Consider the following 21043-nt stretch of genomic DNA (forward strand, 5'->3'; position numbering starts at 1 on the left):
TTCTGTAAGACTCTTCAGCAAACTCCAATAATTGCCCTATGATATACCAAGCAGGAGAATGATAGGCTTTGAAATTTTTGAAAAATGTTATTTGAGCATATTTTCCATGAAAATATTTACCCAGTGAACAACTGGATTTTCAACACAACTCAAATGTTCATAGTTAATGCGCATCTCCCCTAGAATCAAGCCTCTGTAAAAGAATACAGAACTTTTTTGTTTGTTTGTTTTAAGCCAATGGATCATCTGTTAGCCAAATTGTTTCTCATTTTCACTAGGTTTTGGATAAAATATTTATTTTTAGAAAACTTTCACTGTTTTATTAAATATATAGAAAGAATTGTACATGGCATTAGAATGGAAGGGACCTAGAAATACAAACTTTTAGTACCACATATAAAAATATTTTATTCTGCCTTATATAGTTTAAACATATAATCTCATCAGATAATTGAGTAGTAATAAACAATAAATATCTCCATTCCTTATATTTTAGTTGATAGCAGGGCAACTAATGTTTTCCCTACTGAGCAGGAAATGTTTTGTGTAACTCTGGACTCAGGTCTGATCCCAGATGTATTTGTATAACAAAGAGAATGAATGCTGTTTCCTCTTTTTTTTTTCTTCTTCATTTTATCAGAACCCTTCGCAGCAACACTGTAGATTAAAATGAAACAATTGCCTTTACAATTCAGTACATCTAAAACCCAACCTATTTGGTAAAGGAAATAATGACACTTAAAAAAGTCTTGCTTCAGGACACTGTCAAAGACAGTGTCTTGAACAGAGCTAACAATTCTCCTGTGACAAATGGAAAAGGGTGTGAAGTCATCAGGAAAATTCCAGGTCCTCACGCACAACTGTAGGTATTCACACAAAAAGTAACTGCACAGACATAAATCCAAAGGAGCTACACTCAGCACCTCTTAAGCATGCTGCTTTAAACACAGCAAGTGAAACATCCACAAAGTGAAGACCCTGCACTAGTACACATTTTTCTAAAATGTTGGTATTAGTCTCTGTCATAACTAAAGTGGAGTTAAAGCTCTGCTTTCCACTGTTGGGGTGATAGAAGTGTCCTGTACTTTCCAGGGAGGTTTGTATAAATCTCAGAGAATCTCTGAGGAGCGAATACAGTATTCATAGCTTTATCTGGATAAAATCCTTCAGTAAGTTCAGGTAGTTCCACATCTTTTAGATGAATAGCCCCTTCCTCTGTAGCCCCTGTAAACCAGGCTCTGACTGTTCTCAAGAGTGCTTTGTCCTTTGCCAAAACGAATTAAGTGATAGTAAGAAGCTGCCTTACCACTTACTTCCATGTAGTCATAAATATGATTCAGGCTCATTAGCATGTATGCTATACTTCAGAAATAGTGCTGTGCCTTTTTTTTTTTTTTTTTTAAACACTCTGAGAAGTATGTGAGCATAGTTATAATTGAGTAGGTATGATTGGGAAATAAAGATTTTTCCCACAAGGACAATTTCAACAAAATCAGTTATTTTCTTTTAGTCTTAAAAAAAAAAAAAAAAAGGGAAAAAAAGATTTCCCAATGCGGGAAAAAACAGGTTTATTTCAAACAACAAAAAAGAAACTATTGGATAAACAACCAGTTTGAACACCAATTTTAAACTCTTTTTTTTGAAGTGCAAAAAGTAGTAATCTTTTTTCCTCTTATGAATTGTCTATACGTTTACATTTCTAAATGTGCAAAAAATTTGGACCAGCAGCCCTTCCACTTCATCATGTGGAATCACGATTCCTCCCACAGAAAGCTGAAGTTGAAACTCATAATCCTTGAATCATTCTTTCACACCTTTATTTTATTTTTGGAGAATCTTGCTCAACACAGTATACAGAAAAGTTTTTTTTTCTTTTAAATATTACGAGGTTACACTATGCCCTTTTCCTGTTGGTCTTTTGACTAACATTTAGAGTGTAGAAGTGGTGGAAGGAGAAGTATTTAGAAAACCAGAAACTGAAATAAAATTATTGTAGAATTTTTATATTGGAATGAAAATGCTGGTTTAGGACAGGGCATTAAAAGGTCCCAGGAGGGTAAGAAGTGTCCCAAGAAGCAGCAAGACAATGGGAATCCACATCAACAAGTCATTGCTTCACAGTGCAGTGCAGGTTCAATAAGCCTGGAGGTCAGGAGGAGCATAGAAGAAGGACCTCTGCAGCCCAATGTTTGGATGGTTCTATACTCCACATGTAGAAAAGGAGGCCAGCAAAACTATAGCTCGTCCTAAAACCCTATGAACTGTAAAAATATCTAAGAGAGTAAGTATGATACTGTGCAAGAAATCAGTGGATATCCTCGTAGTCTTCCTTAGTGGATGCATGCCCCCTCCAAAACAAAGAAAGAACAACAACAACAAAAGTAAAACAAAACAAAATCCATATTTACCTCTGGTAGAGTCCAGCCAATAAGTACCTAGTGTATTTAGAGGAAAAGGAAAAACAAACAAACAAGAACTAAGAGTTCAAGAGAAAGATAGATGATCCCTTCTTTTGGCTGCAGACAAAAATTGGAACTCCCTTGACAACAGTAATTTTGACCACTGTTCTGAGGAATTCAAATAGGGTCACATAGGTTTTCTCACAACATTTTACCTCCTGCTGCTTAAAAGTGTATGACAGAGGCTGGAAAAAAACTGACATGGAGGTTTGGAAACTTCCTGGTTGTTGTGAGGGCACTGTTAGAGAAATGTTAGAAAGAACTCAAGGTCTGGAAACCACATAACATGATGCTTATCGAGGCAAAGCAGATGCTGCTACTTTGTTCTGGATTTCACAGATTACTGTGATAATTTCAAAGATTCTTACTGTTGGGTAAATGGCTTAATTTTCTTTCCTTTTTCTTCGCTGCCTATTCCCCATTGCTCCCAAAAAAAAGGATGACATTTCAGGTAGATTAATTCTCTGATCTGCACTGCAAAAATGCTACTATCAGTGCGAAGGAAGCAGTTGAAAGAGCTGGCTATAAGAAGGAAGCTAGATTAAATCAACTCTCATTTGGGCTTCTATAACATAATGTGATAGTTCATTTGGCACACAAATTGTGGGATAATTCATTTGTGTATTTGTTTTGTCAGCTCTAGATTTGCTGCCTTTCATTATATTCACTCACCCCATAATTTTAGTGACATGAGACAGAATGAACAACCATCCTATTTTCTCAGTGCTGCCCACTGAAATACCTTCTCTTAGTCACACTTGCTGAGCCACACAGGACCAATTCTTACTGTCCATCAGGATGCAATGATAATATTGTCTTGAACTGTGAGTCTAAGGAAAAGCTCACTAAGGTCAATAGGATCAAATCCTGAATTCAGACTCCATTAAGAATCTGAAGTCACATCTCATTCATTACAGATTATTTCTGTCACATTCTTAGTAGCATAAAACCGGGTAAAATGAATTTAATAAGTCTCACAGGTTCTCATAAAATGCAACTTAACAAGTGTATTCTATTTGATTTTCACTACAACCTGCTGATGCCTTTCTTTTTAAAATCAAAAAGACCACCACCAGAAAACAAACCTATTTTATTGTCTTTGAGGATTCTTTTCTACCATCCTTAGCTTGGGAGTCATGAATAAATACCATGTTTTTGAGACTTTCTTTGCAGAAGAAATATTTTTTCAAAAGAGACCCCTGGACTAAAAAGAGTAGGATCCCAACATGGAAAATTCTGTGATCTAAAACTTTTTACTGCAAGGCACATAATTTTACAGTGACATCAAAATAATGTAGTTAAAATGCCAAATAATGTAAAAAGGGACATTGGAGATTTAAGATGTGATTAAAAATGTGTTTTATAAACTTATGTGCTTGTATATTATATAGATGTATTTCTGAATTAAAGATTTCATTCTGCATTAAGGCCTTGTAGCAAAGTAACATAGGAAGTACAGAGATGAAAACTAACGTTGCTTTAGTCAAATTAAATAGAAATCGAATAAAAAGAAAAATTAAAAGAAACTAAAAAGTGCATTACAATTTTTAAAATAATTTGGTTATTTAAAGGTATTCAGAGATATCTTTAATTACCTGTGCTTAAAAAAAAAAAAAATCAAGATCTAAAAGTTATTAGAAGAATGAGAAAAAACAGCTATTGTAAAACCAGCTAGATTTAGAATTGTTTATTCTCAATAACTAAAGAGAAAGCAGCATCAGGATTCATTTATTTATTTTTAATCTGATTGTTTAATTCTTAATTTAAAGATTATATATGTGTGATTCAGTATAGTAGTACTGAACAAGAGCACAATTTTTCCTGTATTTCAGCCTCACAGCGTTTGCTAGTGAAAAATAAAACAGATGGGTTTACTCCTGAGCTAATACTAATAGCACACTTTAGAGGTCATCCAAATTTTATTCAGGGACGCACAAATTCTTCTGGATGTTTTAACTCATAGATTGCATTACTTTTTTGTAAATAATGGGAAGTAACCAATATTCCAGCAAAAACATTGATAAAACTACTGGATGTGTCAGTGAGTTGACTCTTCAAAAATACCTAATAAAAAAATATTATGAGGATGTGGCAGCATATATAGCAGGAAATTAGTACTCGGATACTTTTACACGCACTTTAAATTAATGAAAAGCTACTTACTTTCATCGTTAGAAACATTCCCCAGAGAGGTGTGACTGGAATAACGTTTGTTTTCACTTTCATTGAGACATCGTTCAATCCAACTCTCTGCAAAACAACAAAATTACTCTTTTTTGTTTTGTCTTTGCATTGAAAATAAATTTCTAATACACAAAATTAAATGGAGCATTCTTTTTCAACAGATGGTCCTGTGAAGCATTTGTTTAAACATGCTCAGTCAGAAGTTCTTTAGCAGGAAAACACTTTCTTGCTTTCAGACTCACATGTTGCTTTTTTTTTTTTTTCCTTTTAAACAGAGGCTGAAATGCTTCCATGCACATAATAAAATTCTTTAGGATATCCGCTCTCCTTCCCATCACATGCTGCATTAAAAAATAATTATTTCATGGGGGAAACTGAAATGCACAAACTGCATTAACTTTTAAGTCTTAGTCTGGCAAAGACATATGTACCTGAGTATTTCCACTGCTTTTGCAATGGTGGTTCGCATGTGTAAAATCAATCATTCATGTGAATTTTTGTTACAGTGGAGCTCAAACTGTGCTTGCTGAAGCCCAGTCTGAGACTCTACCAAGATCTTTTCTAGGTTGGTATGAGCCCCAGGAACCATGCCAGGAGCTTTCGAACTACTAGAGCGCTTGTCATTCCTCAGTAAGTGTTCAGCTGCTCCTTTCCTCCCTCTTTTCTCATTTCCTATGTATTACACACACAGTCAGATGAGGCACGGTCTTAAATTGATTCAACTCTGCTGTTCCTCTTCTGGAAGCTGTAAGACGCATCCCCTGATGATTTTAGAGGATGCACCAGGCTCAATGGAATTTACTGTTACAGGTCTTCAGGGCAAAAGTCACACTTTCCTAGGTGTCTCCTTGGACAACAGATGAAATATGAGTCCTTGGGTTTGCCTGGAATCCCTGGATAATGCTATGATAAACTGACCCCCCTCATAACATTATCATTCAAGGGCAGACACGTAGGCAGAGGTGGGCTTATATTCACAGGGCTCACTGTGGTCAAAGTAAGAAAAGGAAGGGATAGGTGGGAAGGCTGCAAGGTAACCCCACAACTTACAACAGGAAAGAACCCCACAGAGCAAAGACACACATGAGAAATAAAGGGAAACAGGCCTCGCTGTCAGCAATCTGACAAAGGCAAAGATACCTTCAAAGGGACAGAAGTGGACACAGGTTGCTTTCCATAGGCATGTCAGGCTACCTGCACAGAGCAGGCAGGCCATGAGAAAGCCCACGGCAGCAGCAGGTGCAACAGGACAGCAAAAGCCTGGTCTCTTGCAGAAGCTGTCTGTGTGGGTTAGAGAAGGTATCAGCTCACCAAACCTCACCGTGCCAACAGAGCCTCGCGACCGCACTGCCTCCTCCCTGTAGCCTGGCCCTTTGAGGTGCAGCAGATATCCTGACGAATCCATGGGCAATCAGAGTTAACCTGGCTGATCATCAGGGAAGTGCAGGATATTTCTTTTCCCATCGAATTCAACATGGCCTTGTATAAAAAACACTTTTACTGACACTTCAACTTAAAACTTACCAGGAAAGCCTACGCTGTCTAACCTGCTCCCGCATAGCTGTTAACCCCCAAACCTGTGGGGAATTCAGTGCAGTGCTGAGGTTTTCCCTCCTCACGCTGCTCAGCTGCTTCAGCTGGGGTCGTACCACCCCCTTGTCCAAGGGCCAACACAACAACACAGCCGCTCCGTGCCAGATTTCCTTTACTGCCCTAAAAGTGAACTAAGAGCATCTCTCCTTCCCTGTTTTAGTACCTTAAGCAGGAGAGCAGGATCTTCACATGTCGCTATGAGGTGACGAGAAACCTGCTGCTGAGAATAACACCAGAGAGCGGTGCAAGAAGCCTTGAGAAAGGTTACCCTACCTCCTCCTCCTCCTTTCAGCACACAGCCATGGCCGTACATAATTCCCTTGGCTCTGAGCCCAGCTGCAGGGAGCACAAGCAAAGGCGGCTGCCATTAGCGCCAAGGAGAGACCGATGCCCAGCTCTGCCCTTTCTTTTCCTCCCGGCACCAAGAGCTGGGAAGCTGGGACTCATCCTCTTCCCTCGGCAGCAGGGAACTGGCAGCAGCCATCTTTAGTCACGTTCCCTGCCTGAGGAGTAGAAATAAAGTTTTTAGGCGTTGTTTACAGCACTTCTCTGGTCACCATCCTTGTTCACATGCTATGATCACTGCTTATACACCCCTTTTCGTCAGTAAGGAAGGCAGTTTACACTACAAGCTATAATGCCGCTGGAGTAGGGCACGGTTACAGTTTAATTATGTGCTGCAACTACTTTGGTCCTGAATCACCCCAGTTCGGCTCGCTGCAGCCTGAGTCTGGCTTTGTCTTTGTGGCCTTGCATTTAAATAGCTGATAGAAATTCTTCAGGCTTGAAAAGATACATGACCTGTCTGGCGGCAAAGAATGAAGAAAACTAACTCTTTTGAGTGAAAATGTCAGGGAGTTTATGGCAAATTTGTCAAATTATTTGGTAGATGACAAAATGTGGCAACACCAACTAACTCTTTAAAGGCTGTATTCTCATAAACCAAGTAAAGTAAAAGTAAACAAGTATTCTAAGAAATTCCTTCATTAAATAAGTAGATTTTTTTTACTGTTTGTATAAAGAGAAAAGTTCTTACAAAGCTTTTAACTCCCAATATTAATAAGAATGCCCTCAGGCATTAAGAGAAAATATAACTGGTTTTGTTGAAATTGAAAATACTCCCTTCAGGAGTCCACAGATGCCAGATATGGTAGCACCTTACTTTAAAAAAAAAAAAATAGACTCAGAGCAGACAAAATATAAAGCCAACATTAAGTCTGATTTTTAGAAGTTCTTTCAGAGCTAATAACATTGCCGCAGCATAATGAAGCCACCGGGCAGAGCCCTGTGCACACCAAGCACTCTTCTTCTCACCACTCAGGTGCACAACCGTGGCACCTCTAGACTGATGTTTCATTACTTGCTGCTAAGGCTGATGCCAATCACACTCTACTTTAGAGAGACAAGGTTACATGGTATGGAAGTTTTTATATGTTTAGAGCCCAAATTATTGCTTTTGGTACCTCCAACTTCTCACAGATAGGATTTCATATCAGGAACAGTCAGTCACGGAGGAGGGTTCAAGCAGCAATTAAGTAGAAGCCCATTATCAGACTGGGTCATTAAAACAACATGAAAAAAATCCAAATTTCTAGTGGTTGGTGCCCATGAGAGCAGGAGAGAGCCCTACATCTCAAGGCATATTTTTCCTCACCATGCTTTCAGTGTATCACATCCTAGGGCATCTCACCTCCCTGCTCCGTGGGACTCCTTCCCACCCTGAGGCCCAGCGTACGATACCCTCAGTCATACCAGCACAATGGTTTGAGCAAGGATCAGCACTAGCTAAAAAACATCTGGGCAAAAGTAATTAATTAATATACAGTAAAGTGTAGTATAGTCATACACTGATAACTCCGTACTGTTATGCTGTATGGAAACTATTACAGTCTTATTAGTGAAGAATGCAAATTAGATGCATTTAATGACATTTTGAAGGGAGACCTTTAAGTGCTGTATCAATTATTTAGTTTTGCAAGGATCAAAAGTAAATAAGAATGAAGCACACAACTATGTCCCTCAGCCACTGAATTAAAATAAATTATATCTTTTGCAGGATTCCAGTGTGAAGGAAAAGAGAAGATTATCAAATTACAGTAATTTTGCCAGTGTCAATTTTCTTACAAAATAGTTTGAGAATAATCATGACAGAAACAAACAAAAAATAAATTGCTCCCAATGAGCTTTTGAAGGATGGATTTTAAAAAAAGCTTATGGAACTATTTCCAGCCCTCTTCTCTTTTGGTCCTAACCTTGCCAAGCCTGACAAATCCACTGAGCCTCAGGAATGAGAATATTTCCATTAAATGCGTCCACCGATACTTTTAACTACAAAAGTTTGTTTAAACTCAACCTGTTTTTAGGAGGTCGAAACTTGACCTGTTTTTTCTCATCCCCACTGGTTACCAAGGCTCTTCTCTACATCCTGACAAACATATTTAGGCAGTGCTTCGATACCAAAGTGGGATGGAAGGCCTGGGGAAGCCCCAGAATAGAAGCAAGCACATGAGAGCTTGTCAGTGGCAGAAGCTTCCATGAACTATCAGGAAAGAGGAGCAAAAACTTTTTTTTAATAGATCTTTGACAAATTAGTTGAATAAATGATCTCCTTCAGAAAAAGGAGTTTGCTCCTGGAAGACACTTCTGAAAGGCCTTCTCCCTACAGAGCCTCATTTAAGGGGAGAATACAGCAGTGAGGCCTGCATATTGACTGCTTAATGAGATAATTACTCTGTCTTGTTTGTATAATGATTATTGGCTTAAGGTATCTGCAGCCCAGAGGAGAAAAAACTCACAAGCATTATGTCTCCCATGTATGCCTGGCCATAGCAAGAGCAGCACAAAGGCCACCTGGGTGTATGGTGTAGCAGGGAAAAAGAGCTAGGCCTGGCTGCAGCCAGCATTGGTTTCTGCAGCTGCTGTGTTGTTCTGCCAGGAGGGCTGAGTGTTTCTGCAGCACCAGTTTCCCTCATGTTAATCACTCTTCTGGCCTTTGAGAGCCACCTCGTCCTGCTCAGCCCTGAGCAGGATGGCAGAAGCAGCTGGAGGAGCTGTGTGACACAGCTGGGGGGTGAGCGCATGCCCTGCACCAAAGCCACGGGATGCAGCCCAGTGGGTGGGTGTGTATCTTGAAGGCAGATTAAAAGATTTTATGGAGTAAATGAAACTCTGTAGTCATTGAATGTGCCGCATTTCACCTCACCTCTTAATGATACAGTGGTACTAACTGTAATGTTTTTACCCAGTTATGCCCTAACCTGTGATCTGAGTGTGGTTGTAAGACTGGCATCATTTTGAATAGCTATTTTTTACTGAAGTTGTACTAGATGAAAACACCTATGTTCTAGAAAGATAGACAAGGTTTCTGGTAATCACAGTATCATAGTTTGCACAGTCACCGAGCACTTATTGCACCATGGCCCCAGCAGTTGCACAGGCATCCCTCTCATAATCCATCAGCTCTAGATCAGCTCCCATACTCCAAATATTAGAGCAGTTTGCCAACAAGCATGGCAGTTTACTTTGTGGTCTGCACAGGGACCAGGATTTCTTCTACAAAAGTTCACTTGTCACTGAAAAAGAACTACCTCTGGAAAAAGAAACAGGTTTGCCAGGACCCAGACTACTACCCGAGCCATGTACCAACTTGGAGGGCACAGCTACAAGTCAGACTCCTTTTTATTCTGCTGTCATTTCCCCCCCAATTTCTTAAGGAAGATTTGGAAAAAAAAAAAAATAGAAGCTGTGAGCAAGGGTATGCAAAAATATAGGCGATGCAATCACAAAGGAACCAAAGTTTTTGTGGATTTACAAGAGACCTTATTGGAAAAATGAATACTCAGATGTGATGACAGACAATTTCACAAGCTCCTGTCACAGAAGAAACTCCTCTCATGCATACAGAGCCTCAACACCGCCTTGAGTTACTTGCTTGTTGCTCTCCGAGGGAAGAGTTACTCATCTCTTCCTGCAGCTTCTCTTTGCCAAGCATTGGTACTGAGCTGGTCAGCAGTGCTGCTTAGCTGCTCACCCAGCCTGCTAGGCCAAAGGGAAGGATTGCAAAGAGCAGATTTAGCAGGTGAAAGCTGCACCTGAGATAGTTCAAGGAACTGACTGGAGGTCATTGAACCTCCCATGCCTAGTGTGGGGTTGATGAGATGATATTCTATCCTTTATAGGAAAACCCTCACCACCCTCACAGCTTTTTCTATCACCTGTCTCCAAATAAATGCTGAGATCTGCATGACACATCAAGGCTTTTTTCTGTAGAGGTTATCTTGCTGAATGCAGTCTGAAACATGCCACCACCCGACAAACACTTCACTCTTGCTGTCTGTATTGCACCATTGCTGTGGACAGAAAACTTCCAACCTCTACAGCTGTTGAATTCAGCCCCATCAGAACAGTCTGTCTGCTTTGACCAGCCCTCAGAGTGCTGCAAATCTAATCTCTAACCAGGTCTCTAAATATTTCTGTTGCTGTATGAATTACAGTAAAGCAAAAAAAAAAAAAAAAAAAAAAAAAAAAAAACAATACCTACATATTTTCTCTGATGCAAATAAAACCTATTCCTAATAATTCTTCAGTGTCTTGGATCAACTGGTTATATCATCTTGGAAGACAAATCATGGGTTTAAAACAGTCTCTCGAAAGCAAAAAGAGACTAGTCCTTTTTGTAGGGGTAATGATTAGGAGGTAAAACAGAAGCCTGACCTTCACAGGATTGAAAGCCTGCTCTAGTACCTGCTGCACATGATGCCTGCTCTGACAAGAAGCAGGATTCATGCTCCGAATCTCCCCACACCTTTCAGTGCATCACTGCTGGTTATTTGTACATCTGCCACCTGTGAAATGTAACACTGCTGGTGTGATGTGAGGGCTGATTGCAGCAGCATGTTCAAAGCATTTAAAGAACCCAATTGAAAGAAAGCAAAGAAAGATCACCTTCTCTCTGAAACCTCAGACCACTGTAAAACCAAGACCTGAGAAAGATCTCCTACGCTAGCCCCTGCACAATGCTATAAGCAACTGAACACCAGTAACATGACAGGGCTTGGCAGCAGCTGGCTCCCATGGAGGGTGTTAAACTTACCAAAATCGGCTAAAATAAAGCAAAACAAGGTATTAAGGACAGCTAATCAAACACACTGGGATTTTCTAAGCTTTAGGCTTCAGCAGATGATGTAATCTCTCCTCTCCACTGGCAAATGAAAAGTTTGTAAGACCAAGAGGGCTGTCTTCCAAGCACTGTTCCCGCTCAGTTCTCCATCACTTAGACACTCCTGTTCACAAAACAGCTCCTCTTTGACTGCCAAGGTAGACCTGCCACACAGAGCCTTGATTTTTTCCTTGGTGCCTCATTTTGAGCTGTCGGCTGGCATGGCACGGATCCTTCAGTCAGTGAGCGCGAGCTGTCAGGAGCATCTTCAGGCTCCACAGGAGTGGAGTCCTCGGTGTCCTCCTTGGTCCTACATAGCCATCTCCTGTCCTTCCAAGATACCTGCTCTTCAGGGATGACAGTGACACATGGCCTTGGTGCAGATGGTAGAGCCGCTAGCCTGACAAGCTGCCAGATACCTTGGCGTTTTGTTTGCTAATCTAACTTCATTTCCCTTCCAACAGGGCAAAATGTCGGGCGCTCTTGTTGCAGTCATCCCTTTTGTTCTCATTTCTTGGCATGCAGTTCCCTTGGAACTCTTTCAGGGTTAACGGACATTGGTCCAGGGCACTTACTAGACATTGGCAGGGATGGTTTAGTTCTTTTTTGTGATTCTGGTGAAACATCCTGAGATATGTCATGATATCATAAGAGAGCAAAGAACGATTTTCTTGAATCTCTGGGAGCTCTTTTGTTTTGTTTTGCCTGGCTTATACTCCTAGTTCTCATCTTCCTGCTAACCCACTTGGTAAGGTACATTAAAAAATTGGCACTGTCTGTTTAAACTGATAAACAGAAAGCACCACAGGTCATCTTTTAACCCATCCAGAAAACATGGATATGAAAACTGCAATTTATGAAATGTTGCTTTCTTGTTATGCTATGTTTACTCTGCAGACGTTCAGCTAAATGTGATCCATTCATTGAAGTACTACAGCAGCAGGGCATAGTATTCCTCATTAAGAAGATGTATCCTTAACGTAGATCAAGACAGTTGTGAATCCTAGAATGAGATTTCTTTGCGCATTGATATTGGCATTTAGGGCAGCCTCTACCCTGGATCAGGCAGGACTTTTGAAGTGCTATCTGTTCCCTTTGTTGGGATCACATGCCATATTGCTAGCATATTCCCAACTGAGTATGCATGTTAATCATGAGTAGCCTTTTCTCTTTCCTGGTCAAATACACATGCTATCGTTATTCTTTAAAAAGTAATTTTCAACAGCCCAGTAGTTAGCACTTGTTTTTTGCTGTGTCAGGGCCATTCCCCATTTAAGAGTGAAGATACCTCACCCAAACCAGTTTCGGTCCAGTGACATTTCCTCACTTTCACTTGAGGTGATTTAAGCTAATGACACCAGTACCTGACCAGATCAGCTTCTCCAGAGCACGTAATCTACACAACTGTGCAACATAGAGCCAACCTTGTCATCAGCAGGATGATCACACATATTGTGAGCTTTCCAAGCACCAATTCCTGTACAGCAAAGAGAGCACACTCTTCCAGAGCACGATGAAGTGTAGAGCTTCAGCCCTTCAGGGTCTGCTGCATGAAGCAATATCAATGCTATCGTTGTCTCCAATTTACCCACAATGTTTCCTTCCAAGAAAACTCAGACATGCCTCTTGGCTGCTTCCAGTCCTATTCTCTTCCAAAAAGAAGCACAGGGCTTCTTAATGCCCTTTTTGCCCCAGATTTCATCGAATTCTTATGCTATGCAATTAATATGAGGCACACTAGAGAGCTCATCAGAGGATGGCGGTCACTTCTGCATAATTAACCCAATGTCCCTGGTCCCCCTACCCTACAGCAGGAGTCAGTCTCTGCTCACTAGCTCTTTGGGTTAGACACTCCCTGCTGCTACCATGGTCCCTCAGCTCACCAGTATGCACAGGAAGACAGAGTCCTCAAACCCTTAGCTCAGCTCTGCTTAACCAGTGCACGGGGCTGGTCATTTGGCTCAACATGGGAACCTGGGACTCAGCAAGAAACGGGATCTGCATCAGGTGCTCAAGAAATGTTTCCTTCTGCCATAGGGGCTGATGGACCCAGAAGAAAAGCCAAAGTGGCACAGAAATGGCAGCACATCAGTAAGACAGACCAGCAAAGGTGACAAAACAGCAAGATGAGACACTGGTGGGAGATACAAGAGGCACTGGCTGTGGGGCTCAGGGAGGTGAGAGAAGAGGGAGAAGGATGGTTGTTGGAGAGGAGGTGAAAAGTAAGCAAAATGAAGAATAGCAAAGAAAAGGACACGACTGAAAATAAAGGAAGGGAGGAAAGAAAGTAACTGTAGAGAAGAGAGTTTTAGAAAATGGGGAGCAAAGAGGTCACACACCAAAGGAATGGGACTGCAGTAAATATTTCTCATCAGAAATGGAGTCCAGTCAGGAAGATTAAAAGAGCAGGAGAAAAAGACAGACAGATGTGTGCAGAGAAAACCCACAGCAGTAAGAAAGAGACAAGCACTTGACTGAAGAAGTGAGTAAATCAAAGGAAAGAGATACTATTTACAGAAGTTGAGGGCACTTTCCCCACTTCATGCACATTACTCCAAACCTAGCAGCCGCTCGCTACTGTCATAGGATGCGGCCATTACATTGCTCACAACCATTTTGTGAGCAAACATGGCTCTAACCAGGGAGAAACAAATAGTGAGCACTGTTTCTTTCAGCTCTCAAAGTGCACCCAGAGAATATCTGTGTGCCAAGATGAGCAGAGAAGGGGTCCTTACAGAACTAACCTGTGTACATAGAGCAAGCATTTGGGGCTATGAAGTTTACAACTCAAATAAGCTCAGAAAGTCTTCGCTCCATCCCAAAGCGCCTAGATTTACAGTTAAACCTTGTATGAATTTAGGTCCTTTGACACTGTCTCTTCCCTCCCCTTAGAAAGTACTATGAAACTAGACCAGTGCTTTTAAAACTAGGAGCCTGGCTTTTCTGAGAAGCCTCCAGTCTCCTCTGAACAATATGCAAAGCAAACTCAGGGAGGGAACATGAGAAAAAAGAGAAGTCTTCTTTCCTCCTCCTTTTTTTTTCGCCTAAGACTCACCAAAACAAGAGTCTAGTATTGAATATTCAGCACTGAATACTAACTGCTCAATAGATGGTCTGTTTGCAGAGCTCAAAGTGGAAATGACCCAGCAAGGAGGAGAGGTGAACACACTGCTCCATCCATGTGATTAAAATGCTCTGCAAATGCAATCCTCCCCAGTTCTCCCCACCTCTTTTCAATGGAGGCCATTTGCTGCCCCTACCACAACTCATTTAAAAAAAAATGTTTGCATTAGAGGGGCCCCTGCAAAAGTATTGTCCGTGTGGCTCCGCGCTGAGGAGAGGAATGTCAGCTCCAACCTTGGGAAACCTGCGCTAGACCAGCGGGACCTGCTGCTGCCAACGCTTGGGAGGAAGGGGAAGCAGAGGAGCAGAGCAGGCGGCTGGGTGTCCCTGTTCTCAGCCTGCATGAGGCACGGAGCAAATCTCACCTTGCTCCACAGCAGACCTTGGAGGTCTCTTTTCAGCACTCTTCCTCTGAGCCAGTGCCCATTGCCACCCCGATGCTGCAGCCCAGAAGCAGCCGCCCTTAATGTGCACCAGATGTGTGTTGCAGACCTGTCATACTCTGTGCAGGAGCTCCTGCTCTGGCTCTCATGCCATGCTTGCACTCTACAGGGCAAAACCCCTTCCCTTTAGCCACAGTGTGAGCTGATGGACCTGGGAAAAACCCACTGCATGAGCTGGCACATCTTGTCACGGGGCAGCACGCCGCGGCTGTGCCCAGACTTTGAGCAGAACTCCGTGTCCACATTTACTTGCTCCACTTTTTTATGGTGTCTGTCAGGCCACTGACGGTCGAGGAACAGCCAGGAATTTTTTTTCCCCCATGCTGCTTCGGTTCTAAAGGGGGTAGAGGGACATTTTACTCTCCTCTGAGCACTGGAGATGCTAACAGCTAGAGCAGAGCACCTACAAGCCATGCTGCAAAAAGCTAACAACATTAAACAGTCATTTGCTTAAACAGGACATCCTGACACATGTTTAAGGTTAAATCACACAAGTCAGGTTGTTAAGGATTTTTTTTTTTCCTTTAAAGGTAAGATTGGGTCTACTTTCTCTGAACATTCAGGTAGTTTATTCAACAAATGACCTGTTTCTTCAGGATCCTAGCATCTTAGCAAAACACACAGCCCTTCCTGCCTGTCCTCTGACACAGTGTAGCTTTTAGTCTCCTGCAGCAGGTTGTGCCTTCGTTACAGGGTACTGGAAAACGACATGGGTTAGGGACAGGATGTTCTGTGGGGCCTTTGAAATAGGTTTACATTGCCGTCACCATGGGGGACCAGGGCCCAGGACACAGGTGGTCACCCCCAGCACTGGCTGCCCAGCTCGTGAGACCCCCCGGTGAAACGGGCTCCCCCTCCACACCGCCCTTCCTCAGCTGCAGCTGAGGTTGGTCCAGCACCTCCGACATAATTCAGCAAGGAATAACATTGTAGGGAAAGCAAGCAAGCAGCAGCAACAACAAAAATGTACATTACTCCTTTAGCATTGTTACCTGCTACAGAGAAAATGGTAATTACGCTGTTTGGTTGACTTAGGGGTCTCTTTTGCAAACTTACATGCAAATAAAATGCTTTTTATACAATGAGCTCACTGTAACACATCTATAAGCCTTGCCCCAAGTAGGCAAGCCAGCGAGAACAGCTGCACTGAAGAAAATAGGATGAAGGAAGCCTGACAGGATTACTCTAATCAGGAAAAGTTCAAGAAGAGAAGAAAAGGAAGGTGAGCACAAGTAGTTTCACGTCTACTGACTGTGTGCCTGGAGGAGCCAGCCTGCTGCTCTGAACTCAACACCCCTCTCTCTCCCCACACCGCATGTTTCAGCGAGTGGCTCTTTCGCAGGCTGCTCCAGCTATCCGAAATGTATTGTTTCCCCTCACCATAATATTTGGGGTCCTGCGCAAAAATGCCCGGGATAAGCCGCTAATTAATTGCGGACCTGTCACTCGTAGCTGCGAGTCGACCGCTCGGCTGCTGTAACAAATTCCATTTTAGATAAATTAAGTTCACTTACCAATAAAAGGCAACAAAGTGCGGAACTGCAACTAAAGTGAAGGAAACGAGACGGCGCTGAGCCCTGTGTTTCAGCCTTGAGGCAATTGAAGCTGCAAACGTGCTTTTTCTTCATTTCTGGGTGCAGCAAGAGCTGGGGCGCTGTTTAACCCTCTCCACCTTTTTGATTTCAAGTTTATCAGACGGGCCCGGGATGTTTATCCCAACCCATTATTTATATGCAGGGAATGAAACCAGGGCTCTTGCAGTAAGCCTGTGCGGCTCAGCCCCATTTCCGACACCAGTTAGCATTTCAACTCTGATAAACTGCTCCTGGGTCTAGCCTCCTGGGAGAAAATAAATAGGAATAGAGGCAGGACAGGGCTGCCGATTATGCCAGGGAAATAGAGGCAATTAGGTTATTGCACACTCCTGGCCCTAAGGAGGGATCATTACAGCTAACCCCACGCACCTGCCCTTCCCGAGGCACACACCTCAACAGGTGCTTCCCTCCCTCGTGGGGAAGAAGGCATGGGATGAGGAGCCATCTCCACCAGCAAACTGTTTTAAATACCCACAGAAACTCTCCCGCACACGTGCGCAATTCTGTAGGACCTAACAGATGATTGTAAACATGATTTTAATACAGAAACAACAACAAAAAATCACGGCGGAGGCCTCCCCTGCCTTCCTCGCCACCTCGTACTCTTCCTTCCTGCTCTTGCTATCTATGGGATCGCTCAGCCATCAAATGCCCTTTATGCTATCCATCTCCCTAACCCCAGCCTTAGCAATGCAATCCCCTCGGCCGCTGGGCCGCCGGGCTCCAGCAGGGCCAGACCGTGCGGGGCATTCATTTTCAGACACAATGAAACAAATGGAAAATCCAGCACCGACGCGGGGAAACGGACAAGTGGGTGAACTCAGAAAATTCACAAACCTCGGGGCTGGCGGGATGGTGAGCTAATTATTTGGACTTTAATGCCCCATCGAGTATCCCCCGAAGGACTGACCTTATATTTGTGTTAGTTACATGACAGCCCGCCGCCGCTCTCGAGGCATTGTTACGGGGCACCAAGCCCTGGCTGTGTTTAAGGCTGCCTCTTCAAAAGTCTGCCCCTGAAGAGGCACTGAGTTTCACCACCCCGCGGATTTCAGCGCTCCCACGATGTCATCTGTCTCGCCGGGGCGAAATCCTACAAAGTGAAACGGTGTCCCAGGGGATGTCCCCCTTCTGCCCGCTCCAACTCGCGAAACGCTCGGTGGTGGCCGCAGGAGACGTGCGGCTGTGGCCGGCCACCGAGGCTGCGGGGCTCTTTACAGTCCCACAGGCAAAAAGTCTGCCTGAGTCTGGAGCCACTTCTTTAATCAGGGTTTTACCCGAGTAAAATTTTGAGGACTGTAAGCCCCAAACCGGGACTTAAATAAACAAAATAATTTCCTGCCGTTGTCTAGCTATTCTTATGTAAAATCTTGTTTTAGTTCTTTTCCCTTTCCATCCCTTTAAAGAGCTTTCCTTCCCCGCAGGTAAATAACAGACTGAAAAGTCCCGCAATTCACCCTCCCCAAGTATTTTAGGATTAATTCGGTTGCAGACTAATAAATCATAAAACCATTCTTTCCTGCGTGCCAAACTTAGGACGAACTTCTTAGCTCATGAGAATTTTGGCCAATTTACAAACCTCTTTGTAAAAAAAAAACAAACACAGATTTTACAAACTTAAAAATAAATAAATAAATAAATAAATCCTTGTGAGGAAGGGACCTAAGGGACCTGATCCAGCGCTGGGACATGCTGGGAGCCCCATGTCTGTCCCGCTGGGGACAGCGAGCTCTGCCTGCCGAGGATCGGGCCCTGCCGCACTAACACCGGCTGCAGGAACGCCACGGCCAGCAGGCACCGAGACACTTTTGTTGGGTTTTCTGTTCCCTTTCTTCCACGTGTGAAATCGTATAAGGTTCGTGGTCACATAAAGCAAATAGCCAGGTCCGGTTGTATGAGGAACCGGTGGTGTTGCGTGTTTGTATCGCATCAAATTTAGGATTCAGAAGTATCCTAGGATCTTCTTAACTGCCCAGCAGGTAAGAGCCTTTATAAACGCAAATCTCGGAGCAGTAAATACATATATTTTTTAATTTCCCGGGGCAAAAATAAATCACAGTTTTGCTCGCCTATTAGCTAGGGAGAAAACGAAAACAAGAGCAACTTCTTCTGTTAGCAAACTGCGCTGCAGTAAGCGCAGCAAACAATTTGCAGCAGCGAAATCCAAAGCTCGTTTGGATCAAAAAAAAATAATAATTATATATATATATATAAAAATCCGGACCTCGGAGTTCACTCCTGAGTGTTAGGCGGGTGCTCTCAAATGTCACCCCTGCTTTGGCTCGCAGCGTCCAGCGATTTATTATCAATATCGGCGATTTCATTAATTACAGCGGGATACGAAAGCCATTAATTCCCCGCAGCCGGCGCTCGCACGCCAGATGCTCTTTAAATGGCAAAGCTGATGGGAAAGGTCGCCGGATCGGACCCAGCCCCGAGCCGGGCGCGGAAAGGCTTCGTGCCGCTTTTATGGGGGGAGAATTTTGGACGGGCTCCGAAACCCTAAAGCGCGTCCCTAAGACCTGTGGCTCTCCCAGCCCGGCGGCGGCTCTGCCGTCAAATGCGGGGGGCGAGGCGGCGGGTCCCGTCGAGGCTGCTCCCCGAGGAAGAGCCTCCTCTTCCTCGGGCCTTCCTCCTGCCCTCCGGCGGCGGGGCACGGCCCCGGGACCCCCGCGTGTCCCCCCTGTCCCCGTCCCGTCCCCGACCCCCGTCCCGTGTCACTAGGGGGGGCTGCGGCCGTGCACGGCGCGGGGCAGGAGAGGGGATCCCAGGACGGGGCGGGTGGGGGGCTCCGGGGGGGCAGCACCCCAAAAGTCTCCCCCCCCAGCGCCCCCAAAAAGCCCCCCGGTGCCCCGCAGCCGCTGCCCGGCCGGGGGAGCTGCGGGTGATGGCTTTGAGGCCGCTGGGGGAGGTTTGGGGTCGGGGGGCGAGGCAAACCCGTTAAGGAGAAATTAAACCACGATTTTTTTTCCCCGACGAAGCCAGATTTCCCCCGCACCGCCACAGGCTCTTCTAACGAGCGAAACTCGGGAGAAAAGCTAATTGGATTAAGCCCCCTGAAAAGGGTGGGGGGTGAAGGTGCCTGAATGCGACAGCGGCGCAGCCCCACTTTTTTGGGCCATCTGCTCCGCACGGCCGAAGGGGTGGCTGATGAGCAGCGCCCTATAAGCGCCCTTAAATCACTGCCGGCACCGCGGGACGAGGGCTCTGCCCGCCGACGGGACTCCCGGAGCTGCTTCTGGGGCAGGGCAGAGAAGAAAAAAAAAAAAAAAAAAAAGAAAGAAAAGAAAGAAAAGAAAAAGAAAGAAAGAAAAACGGAGCTGTTTTGGGGCGGGCAGGGGCCTTTGGGGTCCCCGCGGGGACAGCCCCCACCGGTGGCAGCGCCCCAAAACCGGGCCCCTCGAGCAGCCGCGCAGGGCAGCCTCCCCTCTTTTAATCTCTTCCTTTTTTTTTTTTTTTTTTTTTTTCTTTTTCTTTTTCTTTTTTCTTTTTAATTAATTACTCTTCTCGGTTTCGCCTCGCTAAAATCGTTTCGCAAAACGCCCTTTTGGGGCCGACGGCTGGGAAAGCCCGGGGAGGAGGGGAGCGGAGCGGGGAGGGTCGTGCCCCGCCGACCCCCGGCGTGCCCCGTTACAGAGGCTTGGGGCCGGCCCGGAGCTCGGGGGGCTTTGGGGGTTTGTGGGGGGGTTGTGGGGGGCTTTGAGGGGTTATGGGGGGCTGTGGGGGGTTTAGGGGGCTGCTGGGGGGCTGCCGTCGGGGGTACCCCGGTCCTGCTCTCCAGGCGCCCCCTCGGAGGCTGTGGCCGGGCAGGAGGGATGGATGGAGGGATGGAGGGAGGGGGAGAGGGAGGGAAGGAAGGAGGGAGGGGGCTGATAAAATAAACTGGGATCGCCGAGGTTGGTTTGGAGGCTGGCTCCGGGCCTGCTGGTGCCCCCTCTGCGGAGGGTTTGGGCCGGTGGGGAAGGGGAGCAGCGGGCTCCGAGCGATGCGGAGGGGCCGGGAGCCGCTGTGGGGTCGCCACGGGGCCGGGCCCTGCTTGGGGACACGGCCTCGGGGGTGGCAGAGGGGGGTCGTCGGGGCTGGGCCCTCGGGGGAGCGGCACCCCCCGTGTCCCCGTGTCCCCGTGTCCCCCCCCCAAGGATGGGACGAGGCGAGCCCGGGGCTGGGCTCCTCTGAGGGGCTCCGCTCGAGCCTAAGCGGGCGCCTAAAAGTAGAAGCGGAGAGGGATTAGTTTGCCGAAGAAAAAGAAAAAAATAATTAAAAAAAAAAAGGAATAAAAGGATGGGAGAGGGGGAAAGAAAGGAGAAAGCCCCTCGGCTGCGTCGCTTCTGGCCGGCTCAGCCCGCACCCTGCGGCCGCTGTGTCCCCGGCGCCACTGTCAAGTTGCAAAGCGCTCCCCGGCGGGCGAGGGGGAGCGGAGGGGGGGCACTTACCTGTGGAGTCCATATCGGGTTCCTCCAGCAACCCACAATGCATGCTCTTCCCATG

At 45.0% G+C, this 21043-nt stretch overlaps 1 protein-coding gene across 2 annotated transcripts in view; it reads right to left on the reverse strand.

Annotated features, from left to right (window-relative positions):
• Positions 1–21043, reverse strand: part of RFX4 (regulatory factor X4) — a 91131-nt gene extending 70088 nt beyond the window's left edge. The window contains exons 1-2 of one of the 2 annotated variants that reach the window (XM_032196972.1): positions 20989–21043; positions 4623–4709 (exon numbers count right to left, since the gene is read on the reverse strand). In XM_032196972.1, the coding sequence (XP_032052863.1) occupies positions 4623–4709; positions 20989–21031 (130 nt within the window). In that variant the 5' untranslated portion in view covers positions 21032–21043. Of the gene's footprint in view, positions 1–2408; positions 2419–4622; positions 4710–20988 lie in introns of those variants that run through there. The other variant, XM_032196979.1, reaches the window with a different exon arrangement.

The sequence above is a fragment of the Aythya fuligula genome, chromosome 1 (assembly GCF_009819795.1).
Source record: "Aythya fuligula isolate bAytFul2 chromosome 1, bAytFul2.pri, whole genome shotgun sequence".
Lineage (NCBI taxonomy): Eukaryota > Metazoa > Chordata > Aves > Anseriformes > Anatidae > Aythya > Aythya fuligula.